General features: G+C 44.9%; 1 protein-coding gene across 1 annotated transcript in view; it reads left to right on the top strand.

The window, feature by feature from the left end:
- The first annotated feature begins 1,500 nt into the window (after positions 1-1,500).
- Lvrn (laeverin) overlaps positions 1,501-18,174 on the top strand; it is a 59,331-nt gene continuing 42,657 nt past the window's right edge. The window contains exons 1-3 of the mRNA XM_059246489.1: positions 1,501-2,201; positions 13,311-13,453; positions 15,037-15,176. Of these exons, the coding sequence (XP_059102472.1) occupies positions 1,501-2,201; positions 13,311-13,453; positions 15,037-15,176 (984 nt within the window). The remainder of the gene's footprint in view (positions 2,202-13,310; positions 13,454-15,036; positions 15,177-18,174) is intronic.

Below are 18,174 nucleotides of genomic sequence, written 5' to 3' on the forward strand. Positions count from 1 at the left end.
ATCCCAATCCCAGCAGCATAACTGTGACGGTATAGGGGATCTTTCTCCTCATCATCACCCAGGGTCTTCTGAGACTCAAGCACGTGGTGGCAATTATTTTTAAACACGACTTTTCCTTTTGCTGAAGAAGCAAACCCAACCAAGGACAGGGAGCCTGGTCCACAGATGACAGGTCATCCCTCTGAGCTCCCTGTCAAACTGGCTTCCACCTCCCTCATTTAGAGGTGTTGATGTGATTGATTTCCATCGGAGAGAGGAAACACACATTTCCCCCTAGGTTCACCCTCGTCCACCCTCGGCTGAAAGGATTTCATCACTGGAAGAATTAAGGGCAAGACAGGAATGCTAATCCCCTCTTACAGCTACCAGGCAAAAGATCCCCCAACGTCTCTGGATGGGTAAAGAAGACTTTAAAAACTGGATGCTCTGAAATGAATCTTCAGCCTTCCACAGATCTTAATCGTGGTTTTTTGTTTGTTTGTTTTTTTCTTTTTCTTCCAATTCTCCCACCAGCTTTGTGCTCGCGTGCCTGCAGACCCAGGACAGGACACCGCAGAGAGGCGGAGAACCCGCCCAGGCACTCAGGCTAAATAGCGAACAGATGCCTGGCGTGCCAAAGAACTCACTAGTCTGGGCACCGCCAGTAAACAGCTCAGCCCCTTGGTTTCTAGATGGAGAGACCGCTTTATCTTCTTTGCTTGAAATGATCGGATTTTATAAGCAGGAGTTCCTTTTCCCTTGTGCGGAAGTGGAGAGCCAAATCCTGTTCCAAAGTTGCGGACCTAAGCGGACACTATCGTCCACTACTCTTCCTCCTTTCCACACTCTAGCTATCGCTCCCTGCTCCCTAGTTTTGTTTGTTTGATTTGCTTTGATTTTGGTCCCCCGATCCAGCAAAACTTCCAAGCTTACGCTTGCTGTCTGAGCCGGGCGCGTGCGTTGCTGAAGCTAGTAGCGACTTGGGGACATCAGCCTTGGTTCAGATGACGGCGTGGTCGCTCTTCGCAGTTTAGAGAATGTCATCAAAACCCCCGACAACCCCCTCACTCAGAACCTGATTTTTTCCTTCACCTGCTAGTCACAGCTCACACATACTCCAGCCTGTTCCCTAATCAAAAAAAAAAAAAAAAAAAAAAAACAAAACAAAAAACAAAAAAAAAACAACAAAAAAAAAACCCCCACAACCCATCGATGACGTCCAGATGGGTTGGTTTGATGGTGCCTCCCCGCAAGGACCAAAGGGGGGCGCGCCCTGGGGTGAGGGGTCCGCCCTTCCTCCTCGTCTCTGGTGAGGCGGGGGTAGGTAGGCAGGGATCTGGATCTGGTTAGGGGAGGGGAAAATCATGGTCCCAGATGCCTTCTTCCCAGGCTCCTGGAGGAGGAGAGACAGTACAAGAGAGGAGGGACTGGGCAGGGGTCCCACCGCTACGCATCCCGTCCTGGGTTTGACCCGCTTCCACGGTCTCTAGTCTCCCATCTCGCCCACCCCAGACTCCTACCATGAGCTCCCCTTCTATCTCCGGCATCTATGTGAGCCGCAGGGTGGCCCTCCTGCTGGCCGGGCTGACGGCCGCGCTCTTGATGGTGCTGGTGGCTCTGGCTGCCCTGTATGGCAACTGCGCGCGCGTCCAGCCTTCAGAGCAGCATAGCCCGGGGGTGAAGGGCACCGCGTTATCCCTTCCTGGCGGACAGGAGCAGGGGCCACCAACCCGGACACCAGAGACTGCACCTGAGCCAGCGTTGGCCACCACCTCGCAAGACTGGCGCCCCCCGTCGGGGCCCTGGGACCATCTGCGCCTGCCGCCCTGGCTTGTCCCGCTTCACTATGATCTGGAGCTGTGGCCCCGGCTACGGCCGGATGACCTGTCCACGCCGAGTTTGACCTTCACGGGTCGCGTGAACATCACTGTACGCTGCACAGTGGCTACCTCGAGATTACTGCTGCACAGCTTCTTTCTGAATTACAAGCAAGTGGAAGTCTGGGGTCCCCTGGCCCTGGACACTAGGAACGCCACTGTAGGCCGTGTGCCAGTGGACAATGTGTGGTTCGCGCTGGACATGCACTACATGGTGCTGGATCTGGGCCAGGCCTTGCATCCAGGTAGCAGATATGAGCTGAACCTCGGCTTCTCTGGCCAAGTGCTTCAGGACACCTCAGAGGGGCTCTTCCTGAACTTCTACACCGACCAGGGTGAGCACAGGTAAGGGCTTGTAGCCCAGTCCGCATGCATCCCCACCCAGCAGTGTTCATCTGTGTGATGCATCTTCTGCCCCAAAGAAAGACATTTTCTCCTCTCTTAGAGCCAAAGGCGAAGGCTTCCTTCTTTCCCCTCCTCTGGAACTCTGCTAGGAGGAAAGATGTTGAGATCCAGGTTCCTCCTCTTGTTACTTTTCAGCCCTACTTCTGCCCATCCAACTTGTCCGCTTTGAGGTTGTTTTCACCTCCCGAGTTTATCGTTTTTTCTTGTTGTTTTAAAAGAGCCTTTCTCTACTCAGAAAATTCCAGCTCACTAAACAAATTCTTCTCTTCTTCAGGATTAGTATTTTGACCAACAACAACTGCTAATACTTAAGAACTCCCTAGAAACACAGCTGCTTGAACCCACGCCCCACCGAAGGGATCAGAACCTGCCAGTGCTTCTGGCCTTAGAGCTGAAGAAGCTAGAAGCATCCTTCTTTGGTCTAAGATTCTCTGCTTGCAGAGAGCTGGGCGCTAAGCTCTGCTCTGCCTTGCTCCATCTAACCAGGATAGCTGTGGCTCCACAAATAGAGACAGCAGGGATATTTGTTCCCATATCCTTTTCTGTTTGTTTGCTTGTTGTTGTTTTACTAAGGTTTTGTAAAAAAACAAAACAAAACAAAACAAAACAAAACAAGACAAAAAAAAACCCTTCAGAATAGCAATTCATTTATCTGCCCCACTGCTACCATCTCCTTTTTGCTGGCAATCTGTGGCATCTGGCACGTTCTGCCGAGCTTCGGAGCCTGGCACTTCTGGAATTCTTCTGCTGGGATTTGTGAGCCACATAACTGTCCATATGTTCTTCTTACACTTGCTTGCGACAACGTCTCTGACAGGGGGCGTTGTCTCCACTCCTCAAGAATCTTCTCTCACGGTGCTTTGAGGTCACACTCCTGAAACCCTGCCAATGTTGTGAACACTGGATGATAACTTCCTCCATCAATCCATTGGAGGATCACTTGCAACACAACTTTGTGCACTTTGCCCATTACTAGAGAAAATGTTCTTAGATGGTGGGGGCGGGAACTATGCCAAAGTACCTCCTCTCACACTTTTCCCCCCAAAGTTTCAAAGGTCGTAAATAAGTTTAATGAGTTGCCTCAGTGGATATGCGGTTTTAACTTTGAAAGGGAGATGTGTTTGGTTTTCCATTTTCAGTGCATTAATTCTTGAAAAATGACTTGAAATTGTCTCTTAAGAATGATGTGTGAACTAAGCTCTACTGGACTGAAAACGGCTTGACACAACTATGCCTTAGTCCTGCAGAGGAAAGAGGTGAACCGCAGGGCACACCTGGCAGAGGTTTCTACTGTCCACAAATCTTGGCTTGTGTCCCGGCTCCTTCTCTGTCCTGTGGGGCTATGTCCAGATAAGCTAACCTGGAAGACAAGAGTCCCTGCCCATTTTCCTATTGAACCAGTCAAGGGGAGCCAGGTTTTCAGAACATCAAAGCCCAGAAAGAGTTCTAGAATCGGGGTTTCTGAAGAGCTATCACCAACAAGTTGTTCTTCTTCTGCTTCTAGACAAAAAGATGCTTAAAGTCAGGGTCACAAAGAACCTGGAAACAGTGATGGCTGGTGGCACACAGTGAACTGTGGGAGCTGACCAGGCCCTGGGGTTGAAAACGAGCTGTGTTGACGGAGCAGGTCACTGCACCTCCCTGAGTCTGTTCCTCGATTCCTGGAATAGACACAATTAGCAGTCAGCTTTAGAACATTGTGACTATGAGAGGTGACAGGCGAGACCTGTCAGTGATTGGCATATAACATGAGCTGTGGTGCCTGCTGGAAGTGGGTCAGCTCAATCCTTTTTAGGGGTAGGCGCCTTGTGATCCAGACATGGAAACTGCCAAGTTCTGCTACATAGGAGTCTAGGATGGCTGCCGGGTAGGAGAACACAAGAGCTGGAGAGCGGGGAGTTTTCAGGGAGTAGGGGTGGAGTTTTAGTTTCACCAGATGGTATAGATACTTATATAAGTTATTAAGTTGAGGACATTCGGTTCTGTTCCGATTTTTGTGTGATAATTTTTTGTATGAATGGTTGTTGAATTTTTGAAATGCTTTTTCTACTTAATTTTTTGTGATCATATGATTTTTCTTCTTTAGCCTTTTAATATATCATATTATATTGGTTGATTTTGAATAATGATCCAGCCTTAATGTCTTAACTTTTGTGTTAAGAGGTTACTGAACAGTGAGGTTGGTGAGTGCCTTTACTGTAGGGAGGAAGGCTTGGAGCCTTGATTATTGTGAAGGAATGGAACACACATCACACCGGTCCAGAAAATCCAGTCACATCAATCTGGTCAGTATGAGAACTCTTCTCTTGTGGAGAATTCTCCTCTTTCTTCTCCTTTTCCACCATGACATCTGGGAGCAGAAAGATGCAGCTTAGATTTCTTATCCTAAAGGACTGGTAAGTCCTTGAAAAGAAGTTTGGGTTTGGGGTTGACTTTTCCCCGGAACAAGATTGATTTACACAGTAACAACGAAGATCTAATTGATGAGCTTGCACTCCCCCCCCCCCCCCCCCCCCCCCGTGTCTCGAGTGAAAATATAGATTCAATTGGTTTCAGACAGTTTGTTTTACAACTGAGTTCTGGAAAGTAAATTTTGGTGACAGCCTACCAGCATCTCACCACCCAGCACAAACGACTGAGTTACAGCATTCTGTTTCATCATAGCTTATAAGCAGTTATTGAGAACTCCATAAAACAACCGTGCTCCCAACTCTGCCTTGTCCACGTGCTGCTGACCTTCAGAACCCATCACAGAGGACCTCTATTATGTTCCTGTATGCAAGGACATTGGTTCAGTTGGCAATGGTTGCTTCATCATAAAAAGTCTGTTTTTTTTTTTGTTTGTTTTTGTTTGGTATGTACTACATGAGTCAACCAAACATTCTAACCTACAGAATAGGTACAACTTGACTCTGGCCATTTAAAGAAGTAAAACGCTTTATGACGTAAGTTTCTGCAGGTTAAGTTAGTCCCTCTAGTAGAATAGCACTGGGAATCCATTTCTGCTCCTTGAAGATGACATTGCCCCACCCTCTAAACCCTTATTTGTATCACTAACCCCTCCTGTAGTGTAGCTAGAGTTTTCCTGCCCGGCCCACAGTCAGGATAAATCTCTCACCTGCCAGTCCCACAACCACTCAGACCCGATCAAGTAAACACAGAAACTTATATTGGTTACAAACTGTATGGCCGTGGCAGGCTTCTTACTAACTGTTCTTACAGCTTAAATTAATCCATTTCCATTAATCTATACCTTGCCACATGGCTCGTGGCTTACCGGCATCTTCACATGCTGTTTGTCATCATGGCGGCTGGCAGTGTCTCTCTGACTCAGCCTTCCACTTCCCAGCTTTATTCTCCTCCTTGTCCCACCTATACTTCCTGCCTAGCCAATGGCCAATCAGTGTTTTATTGACCAATCAGCAACACATTTGCCATACAGAACATCCCACAGCACTGTAGATAAGCAGAAGCCCCTGAAGTAACTTCAGTAGGGGGATACTGTGACAATATTTGTTATGACAGTCTTTGTAGCTACGTCTGCATTGACCGTTTGCAAGATCCGTGTAAGGCAAGGATGGATGCCAAAAGGTCATGTCTAACTGTGAAATATACATATATTTCTAGTTTTGTTTTGAGACAGGCTCTTGCTGTCCAATCCAGGCTGGCCTCCAAATCACTATCCTCCCGCATCACCTTTCTAAGCGCTGGGATTACAGGCACGCACCGAGGAAAATAGTGTTTAAAACAATACCAACTGCTTGTGGTCACCTCCTTCTGTTGCAGCATAAACAACAGAAATGTCCGCTCTGCTTTTAATCCCAACACTCAGGAGGCAAAGGCAGGTGGATCTCTGTGAGTTAGAGGCTAGCCTGGTCTACAAAGCAAGTTCCAGGATAGCCAGAGTTGTTACACAGAGAAACTCTGTCTTGAAAAACAAACAAACACACAAACGAACATGTCAGCACCTTCTTGAACTGCCCACAGCAGTGTCTGAAAGTCTGTCCAGGGCAGGGCACATTCTACACCAGTCTTCTCCAGTTCATCCTACCCCAACTTTACAATGCCTGATGTTTCCACGATGTATTTTTACTGTCCTTTTACTTTTAACCTGCATATCATAATATTAAAAAACGAGTTTCCATTTGTTCTCAAACACACTTATAGTTGCATTATTTCCAGTGTGTGGCTATTATAAAGAAATCTTCCAGAAATATCCACATACAAATCTTTATGTAAGTTCACTTCTTCTGAGTAAATACTATATCAAGGGTAGAATGGCTGGATTACATGGTAGGCGGATGTTTGAAGAATCTAAGAAGTTATTATCCAAGGCATTTGAAAACTTGCCATTTTCATCAATAGTATCCGAGAATTCTAGTGTTCCATATCTTTGCCAACACTTGGTATTGGCAGGCCTTTCTCTCTTAGCTGTTCAAATAGGGGTGCTGGCTTTTTGCTGTATTTATCTCACTCAGATAGACCTTGGAGTTACTTTATGGTCCCTCTGGACTTCTTGAGCCTTGTTTTTAAGCTGGCTGAGATCAACTCTACAACTTTTTTTACACTAGGGCCCCTTTAGTTCACTACCCAGACACTGTCTTCCTAAATGTTCCATTTATTTAAGCCTTCCTCAATTAGCTTTCAGAGCTAGGTATGATGGTACATCCTTTAATCCCAGCACTCGGGAGGCCTAGAGGCAGGCAGATCTCGGTGGTTTTGAGGCCAGCCAGGGCTACATAATAAGACCCTGTCCCAAAAAAATTAATTGCCTTTAGAAATGTTTTATTCATAAACATTCTTTACTATACTTAGTCCCAATTATTTCTTATTTTTAGAATATGGAAGCAGAATTATCAATTCTGGTGTCACTTAACTTGTTTCAAGTTCCCAGAGAACGAGAGTCATATCTGTAAATTAAGATGTCTGGCTTTTGCTAGTTCTTTTGTACTTTAAAGCTGTTTAAAGTTTTAAAAAATTACATTTATCTACTCCATGCATGTGATTGTGTGTATGATGCTCAGGAGACAACTTTTGGGAGTTGGCTTTCTCCTTCCACGTATGGGTCCTGGGGACCAAACGAACATCATTTGGCTCGGCAGCCGGTGTCTTAACCTACAGAGCCACCTCCCTGGCCCCCAATTTTTAATTTAATTAGAACAAACATACAACCATACTCTGGAATTCTTAGGAATAGTATTGATTTGGATCGTGGTATTCACCTGATAAAAGATAAGAAGTAGCTGGGAGGAAATTAGAGAGAGGAAATGAGAAAGCTCCAGGGAAGGAAGTACAGAGGAGTCACAGAAAATTCCGATCTTTATTGAGAACAAATAAAGGAGACAGGTATCATGATCAGAATCAGGCAGCGGAAACAGGGTTTTAGAAAACTTCCTTGAAGCTGCTTTTTTACACTAAGAAATTTGACACAGTATGACACACCCTCAAAATAGAAAACCAAGCAATGGTGGGAAAGAATTTGCATGTCCCAAAACAAGGTCAGTGGCCTGTAATGCCAGGCACATGGTGTTGATGTGGAGGGAAGAGGTAATTTCATTGCTGGGGTGTTGAACTCATATTTTGTGTGACAAACGGTTTCTCTGGGAGGTGATTTTGCTATATATCCCATATCCTTTGAAAAGAAATGTGACAAGCATATCATGAACACATACCTCCATGCAGTAAAAACAGCTTTGATTTCTCCACTGTTCTTTACAGTCTAACGTGTGGAGTTACGTTTCTAACTTTTCCCCTCATGAAGCTCATATAGTTCTGTTTATTCTTTTTTAAATTATTTATTCTTTTCTCATATATTGCATCCTGACTGCAGTTCCCCCCCCAACCTCCTTTCTCCTCCATATCCACTCTCACTTCATTTCCCTTCAGAAAAGAGCAGTCATCCCAGGGATATCAACCAAATACGGCATGATAAGTTACAATAAATCTAGGCACAAACCCTCATATCAAGGCTGGATGAGGCAACCTCGTAGGAGGAAGAGGGTCCCAAGGGTAGGCAGAGTCATAGACACCCCCACTTTCACTATTAGGAGTCCCATAAGAACACCAAGCTACACAACCATAATGTATATGCAGAGGACCTAGCTCAGACCCATACAGGTACCGTGATTGTCACTTCAGTCTCTGTGAGCCCCTGTGAGCCTGAGTTAGTCGATTCTCTGGGCCCTGTCCTTGTGGTATCCTCCACCCCTCTGGCTCCAAGTGGCAGATGATTGACAATCACTAAGTCATAAATATAATGAGAGGCAAAACCAAGAAAACCTTACTACAATAATAAACATATTTGCTGTTGATGCTCCCCTCTGACCCTGCATCCTTCCTCCCAGCTCCAGGACCTGATTCGTGGTTGATGCCTGCAGTAGGGCAGGTGCAATTGTCATCTCTTGATTTTACGCTTCCATTCCTCCTTGCCCATCTCAATAGCTGCTGGCCCAACGTCACAGGGCTCTGGTGAGACAGGCACCGGAAGAAGAGGTCACATAGTATGTGCTGTGAATATCGCTCTATATGCTGTGAATGTGTTGCTCTGATTGGTTAATAAATAAAGTGCTGATTGGCCAGTAGCCAGGCAGGAAGTATAGGCGGGACAAGCAGAGATGAGAATTCTAGGAAGAGTAAGGAGTCGCCAGCCAGACACACAGAAAGCAAGATGTAAAGGCAGAACTGAAAAAAGGTAACAAGCCACGTGGCTAAACATAAATAAGAATTATGGTTTAATTTAAGTGTAAGAGCTAGTCAGTGGTAGGCCTGAGCTAATGGCCGAGCAGTTTTAATTAATATAAGCCTCTGTGTGTTTACTTGGGTCCAAGCATCTGCAGGGCTGCAGGAGCTGGGCAGGACCAGGAAAACTTCAGCTACAAGTATGTACATCTTACTGGAATTAGTCTTCTTGTTGTTCGCTCACTCTAGCCTAACAGATGCCTCATTTTCCTAGCACATGTGTCTCCTTTGACACTTCCTAGATTTCTTGTCATTTGTCTTTCTCCTATCCATCCCTTGGCTCAGCCAGAGGCTACCCGATTGCTCTGCTTGAGCGATCACTTCACTGGTTCCTCGGTCCAGGAATCGAGTAATGTGTCTTTAAGCTGCTTTATCCTTTTCCAGGTGGCTCTCCTGGGCAGGATCCGAGGAAGTACCCTCTATGGTTCACAGTGTCTTGGGCTCCGAAGTTCTACTGAGGGCACTCATCCTTCCCTTGCCTAGGATTGCCATGGATCTGGAGGCAGCAGCGTTCTTCCAGCTCTGCCTCCAAAGCCGGCAGCTGTGCAGTCGCCTCTTAGGTCCCCAGTGGGTAGGAGCAGAGCCCAGGCTCTGGGTCAGTTTCAGCTACATTCAGGGTGAATGAGCATCAGTCTTTCAGCTTTAAGGAATATTCATGCTGCTTTCTGAGACTCTCCTCTCCCCTAGCCCAACAGTAGAGCCAGGTGCCTCCTTCTAGTTCCCCTAACAGCAAATGAGGCTTGGTTAAAAAAAAAAAAAAAAAAACCACCCACTGCCTGCTAAGACTTCTCTTCTCTGTCTTGTCTTTACTCCCTGGCTCTCCTGAGCCCTCTTACATCTGAGCTGCCCAGAGAGGAGCCTTCTGAATCCCAAGGCCATTTGCTTTGAAGAACTTCCTAACCTAATTTGGAATCTTTCTTTGGAATTTTGCAGCTATTATATTTTGTTGCCTGGTAAAAACTATAGTTTTCAGATCCCCTTACAACAAGTAATAAACAAACATGATTCATGGGACAATCCTTGAACCACAGTCCAGTGGTTGAACATCTGGCTCTACTAAACATTTTGATTTCTGGGTGTGTGTTGTATGAAAATATTTAAGGAGTAGAGTATCATAACTCTTGAAGAATTTTACTTAACCTCTGACCAGCTCTGTTATTTAGCACTTATTAAAGGAGATGTAGACATATGGAGTTTATAAAATAATTTGGAATGAAATGATTTAGAGTGCATGTAATTGGTATCTTTTCAATGGAAATAGACTTACTCCCCAATGCATGATGTGGGTCTTGGCCATGAAGATCCCTTCTAGTTCCAGAGAGTGGTGAGGCCATGATTCTAGAACAAGACAAGAGGATGATGGGGAAGACATTCTACAGTACTGAACCACTAGGAGGCAAATTCCCTTATAGTGATTCCTTCACCAGCTGATGTAAACGGACACCATAATAGCATGTTCCAGTGAAACTTGAAAGAAAGAGAGAATGGTAGATCATCCTGTGTTCAGAAGGCTAGACAGCTTCTCTCTCTACAGGCAGAGTGAGAAGGCAAAGACACTTGCTGTGAGATTCCCAGATGTGGCATAGCAATATCGTGTGGCTGCTGCTTGCCTCTGGCCTTTGCAGCCAAGCTAAAGAGCCAAAAAGGCTGGGGGTTGTAGCGACTTTTCCCCGGGTAGGGAAATAGTTACAGAAAACACGGGACAAGACCTTTTCTTTCACTTCTCAGGAGACTTGAATCATCGACTTGGAAGCGTTTACTGTGTTTGGTTTGCTAAAGTGGTGATGTTCTTCCTGTTGCCCATCTTGCAGCCAACTTGAGATTCATAAATTTTGTGAAGTTATGTCAGAGGGAGGAGATGCTGTCAAACTTCTCTTTCTGTGGTTTGTGTTCAGCATTTGGCTCCCTGGGTATCTGAAGATGTTCTCTGTAGTGAGATGTGCCCTTTCACTTTATAGCATGCTCTTTGGTAGTACTAAGTCACCATATGTTCAGAGTGTTCTGCAGTTTCAGGGGGTATGGACTTCCCAAGCGGCATGGATGAACCCTTGAGGGGTTGCCTCCTACCAACTCCAGGTGACTTAATCAGGGCCCCCTCATAGGCTTTGTCTACATTTTGCTAAGTGTGTTTAGCCCTCTTTTTTACCCCCTCACTCAGAATCATGGTTTTAGAGGTCTCAGTGGCCATTCAGATCATCTCACTCCGTCCACACATTCTACAGAAAAAGGTGTCTAAAGACATTAAACACCTTTCTTAAAGTTACATGACTTTAATTTTTTTAAAAACTCTGCTCATCTTAGTGGAGAACTCAGGTGACTGAAAACGAACATGCAATATTGGTTTATTGTGTCTCCTCTCAGACACAGCGACCCCAGTCATAAAACAGGCCATTTTGACTGACTGTAATGCACACTGCATATATACATATATATATACACATATATATGTACATGTATATGTATATCACTAATACATTGTATATATTAGTAAAGCTGCCTATACTTTATAGCAGCCCCAATGCTGAACAAATGCTTATTCAACTGCTGCGAAGACGTGTTCTATTGTAAATGACCATAAATAAAATGAAGAAAAAAACTAGCTGCTGGTAGTTTGTAATTGGGGAAAGATGATTTTGTATTCATTTGTGGTCAGGTGTAATTTTGGCAACTTTGGAACTGAGTTTACCACTAATGATGATCAACCCACCTGTTAACTCACCTATTAATGTGTTGTCTGTTGATGATGATCAACCCACCTGTTAACTTAGGACTCCTGGGTCTCTCCTAAGCTTCGTTAGGATTGCGCGTGGCTGGTCAGGTTGGAAGAGGTAGGGCTCACGGGTGATTTGTCATTTAGTTGTTCACTAACAACACATGAAAGACTGTGTGTGTGCTCAAGTAGCAACACAGAGAAGAGTGTCACGTTTTCCACACGGAGAACGGAAGCTCAGACTGTGACTTTTCCAGAATGGCTCAGTTGGTAGCAGAATAACCAGGTCTTGTAGCCGAATTGGCTACTGTGGGACCACAGGCTTCCTTCCAGCCTGCACAAGCGAGGCGATAATAGAATGAGGGAAATGAGCAAAACAGGCTGGTGGCAAATTACAGCTTTGTCACAGCAAAGTTTGGACACCTCCGACGGGCTGTCTGAGAGACGGCTCTTTCTTATTTTTCGCAAGAGGTTTCTGAATGTCTCAACTACTTGAGTGTCCCTCCTAGAGATGAGCAATTTTTTTTTTTTTAATGTAGGCAAAGGGGCCCTTTCGCAGTGTAAGGGATTTGCAGAGGTGAAAAAACAGGTGTGACAGGTCCTCTCAAGATGTTTGTGTTGGTTTTGATTTTATTCATCCATGAATTGGGCCTGAAGCAAGAGTCAACAGATGACGGACGGTAAGCCCAGGACCTCAGTGGAAAGAGAAGTTCACACTCACTATTGTCCTCTGCAGCCAGGTTCCCAGGTCACCTCGTGTTGGCAAATGGAATGACAAGATTAAGTAGAAAGCTGGTGGCTGAAAGTCATGCTCTTCAGGACACTCAGGCAGGATGTGCTGGGGCTGGGGGTGGGGACCCGATGTCATGGGGTTTGTCCCTAAGCTTTCGCTATAAATCTCCAGCACATGGTGGCAGTGTGTTAGTCTGTGTGTTTTTCCACGGAAGCAGGAGAAGCCGCAGCAGGGATGTGGCGAATCTATCCGTAACTGAAGGACGTCATGTTCAGTTGGCATGTACCCATACGGTTTACCCGCAGCGGGGTCCAAAATAGAGCTGTAAGTTTTCAATTAGAAAGAAGAGGAAACATTTGAGAAAGAGGGGGAAAAAAGAAAAAACAAAACAAAACAGACATTCTTCAGACTGGCGCGCCCTTTGGTGTCGGTGAAAGCAGCAGACGATTCTCAAAGAAGCCATCCCCTGTTTCCAAAGACTGGCGTTCTGACATTCCGTGTTTATGTTTGTTCCTGTTCGGCTTATAAATGGTTTAAAGGTTTATGATGCAATGAGACAAAAATTATTTTGTGGTTGAAAGTTAAAGAGACCTTTTTCATTTTAGGTCTTACAGGAACCCTAAGATGCTGTAGGAATTGCACTGTGTGTGTGTGTGTGTGTGTGTGTGTGTGTGTGTGTGTGTGTGTTTTAGAGAGGGCAGTGAGAAAGACAATACAGTGTAAGCTCTTTCACATACCAGGCTTAGTTATACCCCACCCCTCTTCTCTCTCTCTCTCTCTCTCTCTCTCTCTCTCTCTCTCTCTCTCTCTCTCTCTGTGTATTTGTTTCCATTGATCTAAGAAAAAAATTCCCCCAAATGTATTTCAGAGCCCTGATTGCATCCCAAATGGAACCAACATTTGCCAGGAACGTTTTCCCCTGTTTTGATGAGCCAGCTCTGAAGGCAACTTTTAATATTACAATTATTCACCATCCTGGGTATGTGGCTCTTTCCAATATGCCCCAGCTAGGTAAGTGATGCTTCCTGCCATTGTATAAACATGAAAATATTAGCTCTCATGTCTGCTTCTCTAGGCAGTGTGTTAGTAGCCTTGGTCTGTTGTAACTGTGGAGAGCAGTCACATGAGACTAGTATCGGCCCTCACACTTACCCTGTTCTTTCTGTATGGGGATCTGAGGACACAGACTGTCAGCTCTACACACTGACAGTCTGCCTGCCTGTTAGTGCTTCAGCTATGGGCGGGCCCTTACTGATAACAGTTGGATGCAGCTGGTCTCAGCTGACACGGAGATGTGTTTTTTCACCTTGGGGGACTTTCTTATCTTGACTGCATTGGTTTCTAACTTTTAAAGGTCTAGAGATATCAAATAAAAACCTAGATTTTTTTTGTTCCCTCAGTAACTCTAACCTTCAATTAACACCGGACCTACAGCATGTCTATGACTTTAGTAAATGGAAGCTGAGAATGGGTAGCCTCTTTAGGGTAACCTGAGCCACCGTAAACCGCCTCAGTCCCCCTGTTCCTGTGTCCTACCCCATGTCAGATGTCCAGCCCTCAGCAACATTTGAGTTTGTGGTCTCAGCTTCAGGCTCCGGACTGCGGCTGCTGCTGAAGAGTCCTCTGAAACCCACTAAAGGTGGACTTGCCGTTTCTGATTCTCTTTGGACTCGGGCCGCTCTAGAGCAAATGCTGTGCTAAACTAGGAAATGGAAGTAGGTGGAAAGAGAGGGTATCGGTTGGGGAGAAAACTCACAGTGCCCATGGGTTTGACGTTCAGTTAATCCCCCGTCACTGAGGATGCTGATTCAGGCCTAAGATCCCATTATCGGGTCCTTCAGATGTACTTTTTATTCATTTAAAAATCATCATAACAATTGTATAGATCTGTGGGATAAAGTGTGATGATTTTATACATAGATGTAGTAGGTAACGATAATAGCAGAATAGTTATCATTATAATAGAAAATACTATAAAATAGTTCTGGGGACTGGGGAAATGGCCTGGTCAGTAAATGCTTGCCACACAAGCAGTGGGATTTGAGTTGGATCTCTGGCGCCCATGTGAAAAGCCAGGCATGGTGGAGTACAGCTGTAATCTCAGGACTGGGGAGACAGAGGCAGGGGGTTCCCTGGGGTCTTGCTGGCCAGCCAGTCTAGCTGAACTGGGGAGCTCCAGGTTTAGAGTCTCTATCTCAAAAGACAAGATGGAGAACAATTGAGCAAGATGTTCAGTGCTGACCTCTGTCAACATGCACACACATACACACACATACACACACACACTCAACATGTACACACATGAATACTTTTGAACAGCATACTAATTTTGTATGTTTTTGAGTTATAGTGTGATATTTCAGAGTAATTAACATTTTTTTATCTCCTTATTGCTAACTTTGTGTTTGGATCCTGGATGACAATGGTTCGTAGCAATCTGATCTAGCGTTGATGGCTTACATAGAGGAACCCAATCTCCTAGACCACAGGAAGTACGTAGGAAGGAGTGACTGGTGGGCATCCGTCTTGACAAATTGTTTTGAGGTTGCACATTATCTAGGTTTATAGTGATTTGGACTAAAATATTCCTTCAGGTCAGTCTGAAAGAATCGATGTGAATGGGAGCAGATGGACGGTCACCACCTTCCATACCACACCCCGCATGCCAACGTACCTGGTCGCACTTGCTATATGTGATTTTGACCATGTCAGCAGAACTGAGAGAGGCAAGGAGGTGAGTAGGGAAGAGCCTGCAGATAAGGAGCAATGTGCTGGCTGCATGTTGTTCACCTACCGTACCTGTATAACCCACTGTCGCTTCCTCTTCCCCCTGCCAAGTCCCATGGAAATGTAGCTTTGCAGAATGTGATGTAACCATCCGGATGTTGTAGCATACACTTGTAATCCCAGCACCTAAGAGATCACGGATCATGGGTTTGAGGCCATCCTGGGCTACATAGTGAGATCCTGTTTCTGCACATTAAGCCCAGCCCTCAAGGCAGGTTCTAGGCACCCACTTCCTGTTTCTGCTTTCCGAGAGGGCAGGAGACTACAGACCATGGCTAAACTAGCCCTGGGAGATATGTTGCTTACTGGATCAGATTCAAAGTGTTTAGCAACCAGGATGGTCCCAGTCCTGAACAATAAAAGCAGACACTAGCCAGCAGCACCTGTAAGTCACTGGAGAGGCATGTGCAGGCTGACATTCCGATTAAGGGGCTAGGCCCTGTGGGTGTCCCATAGCTCTGGGTGTACAAGACTCTTGCAGAGTCATATAAAGGGAGATGAGCAGGCTTTGTCCTGAAATTCTTAGCTTTCATCTAGTGTATTCTCATAACAGCATAAGATTTTCAGAAAGTATCATGGTTGTTGTACAGTGTTTTCCACACTTGCTTATTCCCTATTATGGAATACAGAGTTAACTAAGGCCAGTGCCGCATGCCCAGTTCCTTCTGATTTTCTTGGCTTCATGGGGTGAGAAAGGTCAAGCTGTGCAGCTAAGCTGAGCATCCCTGGAGCTGGCCTGAGATCTTCCAGGCTCCTACTCCTGACGTATGGAGACAGGAAGGCTGGTGGTGAGCCAAACTCATCACTACTCCAGTCCTCCCAGGCTAATGAGTCACTCTCACAGTATTGGATGCAAGCAGCAGCTTATCATCCTCCTGAGCGGCTGACTTCTAGCCCTGTTCCTCTTGCTGAATAATTACCAGGAGGTCTTCGACTTTCACGGATATAACACTGGCCTAGTCAGAAATCGTGGCATAGATCAGTGAATCTGCATAGGCATGGTTTAGAAGCATGGTTTGAGCCTGGCAAGAAGTAGCAGATCTCTCATATCCCATAGCTAATGAGAGACCCAGGGGTGGTCCCTCACACCCACACCCAACAGCTTGCGGTCAGTCCTCTTCTCAATCAGCAATTCTTGCCAAAGGATAAAATCAGTCTCTTCCCCAAAGATCGCTCTACTATAAAGAACGCCAGCTGCCGTAGAAACAAAAAGGAACAAGAGAAAGTTAATGTTCTTGGCCAGAGAGGGAGACTTGGGTTGAGCTTATCAGCGGGATGCTGTGCTTGGCCATGGCTGAGCACTACAAAGTGAGTCAATTTACTGTGTGTTCAGTGAGGTAAACCAAATGCAAGCCTGGAATAGTGTTCGGCTTATCTCAGAGTTCCACAGTCAGTAAGAGAGGGTGGTTATGTAAAGCATGAGGATAAACAGAGAACACGCTGTAGGGGTGGAAATGGCTAACCTGGTAGACTTGGGCAGCATGGGTATTTGTAAAACAATACTCTCTGAAGTCTAGATCTGCCATGTCCAGTGAGGGCTATCAGAACTCACAGGTGGGGCAGGTGTGATTTTGAAGAACTCTATAGCTACATCTAAAATGGCCCTTACTAACCTGGGTTTCTTGCTTCCTCCTAAGGGCTACACACCCTCCCAGTCCAATATGAAATTCCCATCATTTGTCTTGCTTTGGGTGTGCAGAATGGTCATTTGTGGGAGGGATTCATAAACTGAAAATTAATGAGCAAGTATTCATTGATGATGCTGTTACTTTACAATAGACTACAGCTAAAACACAGATTTTATCCACTATCTCCATCTGCAGAATGGTTTTTCCGAAACTAGTGGGCTTCCCAACTTTGGTCTCAGAAGTCATAAATTTAGTGGAAAAGCAGATCCCAGGCCTGAAGGCATCTTTCTAGACTAGATGAGGCCTCTGTAGTACACAGGAGGAAGACATCCGTGGAGGCTGGAGTCTCAAAACAGGTGGTTGCATTTGGTGAACAAGGAACATTCCCAAACTCTCACATAATTAAAAAAAAAAACAACTCATATAATTCAAGACAAACTTTCCAGAGAAATAAAAGCATAGAGAGATGAATCTGTTCCTGGAAAGCATGTGCCTGTGTTATGCTGTTTTTCATTTTTCTTAGCCTTTTTGGATAAGGTTCTGCAGAGAGAATTTTTCTTTTTTAAAGTTAACAGAACTCACGTAAGGACACACTTTGTAATTCCCATACTTCTAACTTTAGTCCTTAAGACTTCCATTTTCATATGTCATCATTGGCATCAGCACTGACAATTCCCAATTCTATTAAAAATTACTTACAGAGAAAAGCATTGTAGAGCATAAGGCGATTCTGCATGACTATAGCCCTGCAGGTTGAGAAAAAAGCCACACGGATTCATTCTCAGGTACCAAACAACAGCGTGTTTGTATGAACAGAGTATTAAATGGCAGAAGTGCCTTTTACCAGCAAACATGGAAACATGATTACAAAAGAGTGGAGCCTATAACTCGCTAGCTTCAACGGGTTTAAAATCAGAAGACTTCTCAAGGGCTTTTTAAAATATGGGGACTTAGTCTGATTTTCAATTTTGAAAATGCAATAGGACTAATAATTCTTTCATTATTAAACCATTCTAATTTTGCAAGGTTCAAATTTGGTTTTACAATATGTCATCACTCTTAACAACACAATTCTGTTTTGGATCATTGGAATGATTTGAGAAGGGAAGGAAGGATTTGAGGTATTCTTTTACATGGAATCTACAACGATTATTCTGCAATTACAGAATTAACACATTTTTAAAGATTTATTTTTATTATCTTTTATTATTTAAGTTCTTTTCATACAATATATTTTGACTATATTTTTTCTCCTCTCCCAACTCTTTCTAAATCCTCCCCACCTCCCTATCTACCCAAACTTCATGTTCCTTCTCT

Source organism: Peromyscus eremicus, chromosome 19 (assembly GCF_949786415.1).
Source record: "Peromyscus eremicus chromosome 19, PerEre_H2_v1, whole genome shotgun sequence".
Taxonomy (NCBI): domain Eukaryota; kingdom Metazoa; phylum Chordata; class Mammalia; order Rodentia; family Cricetidae; genus Peromyscus; species Peromyscus eremicus.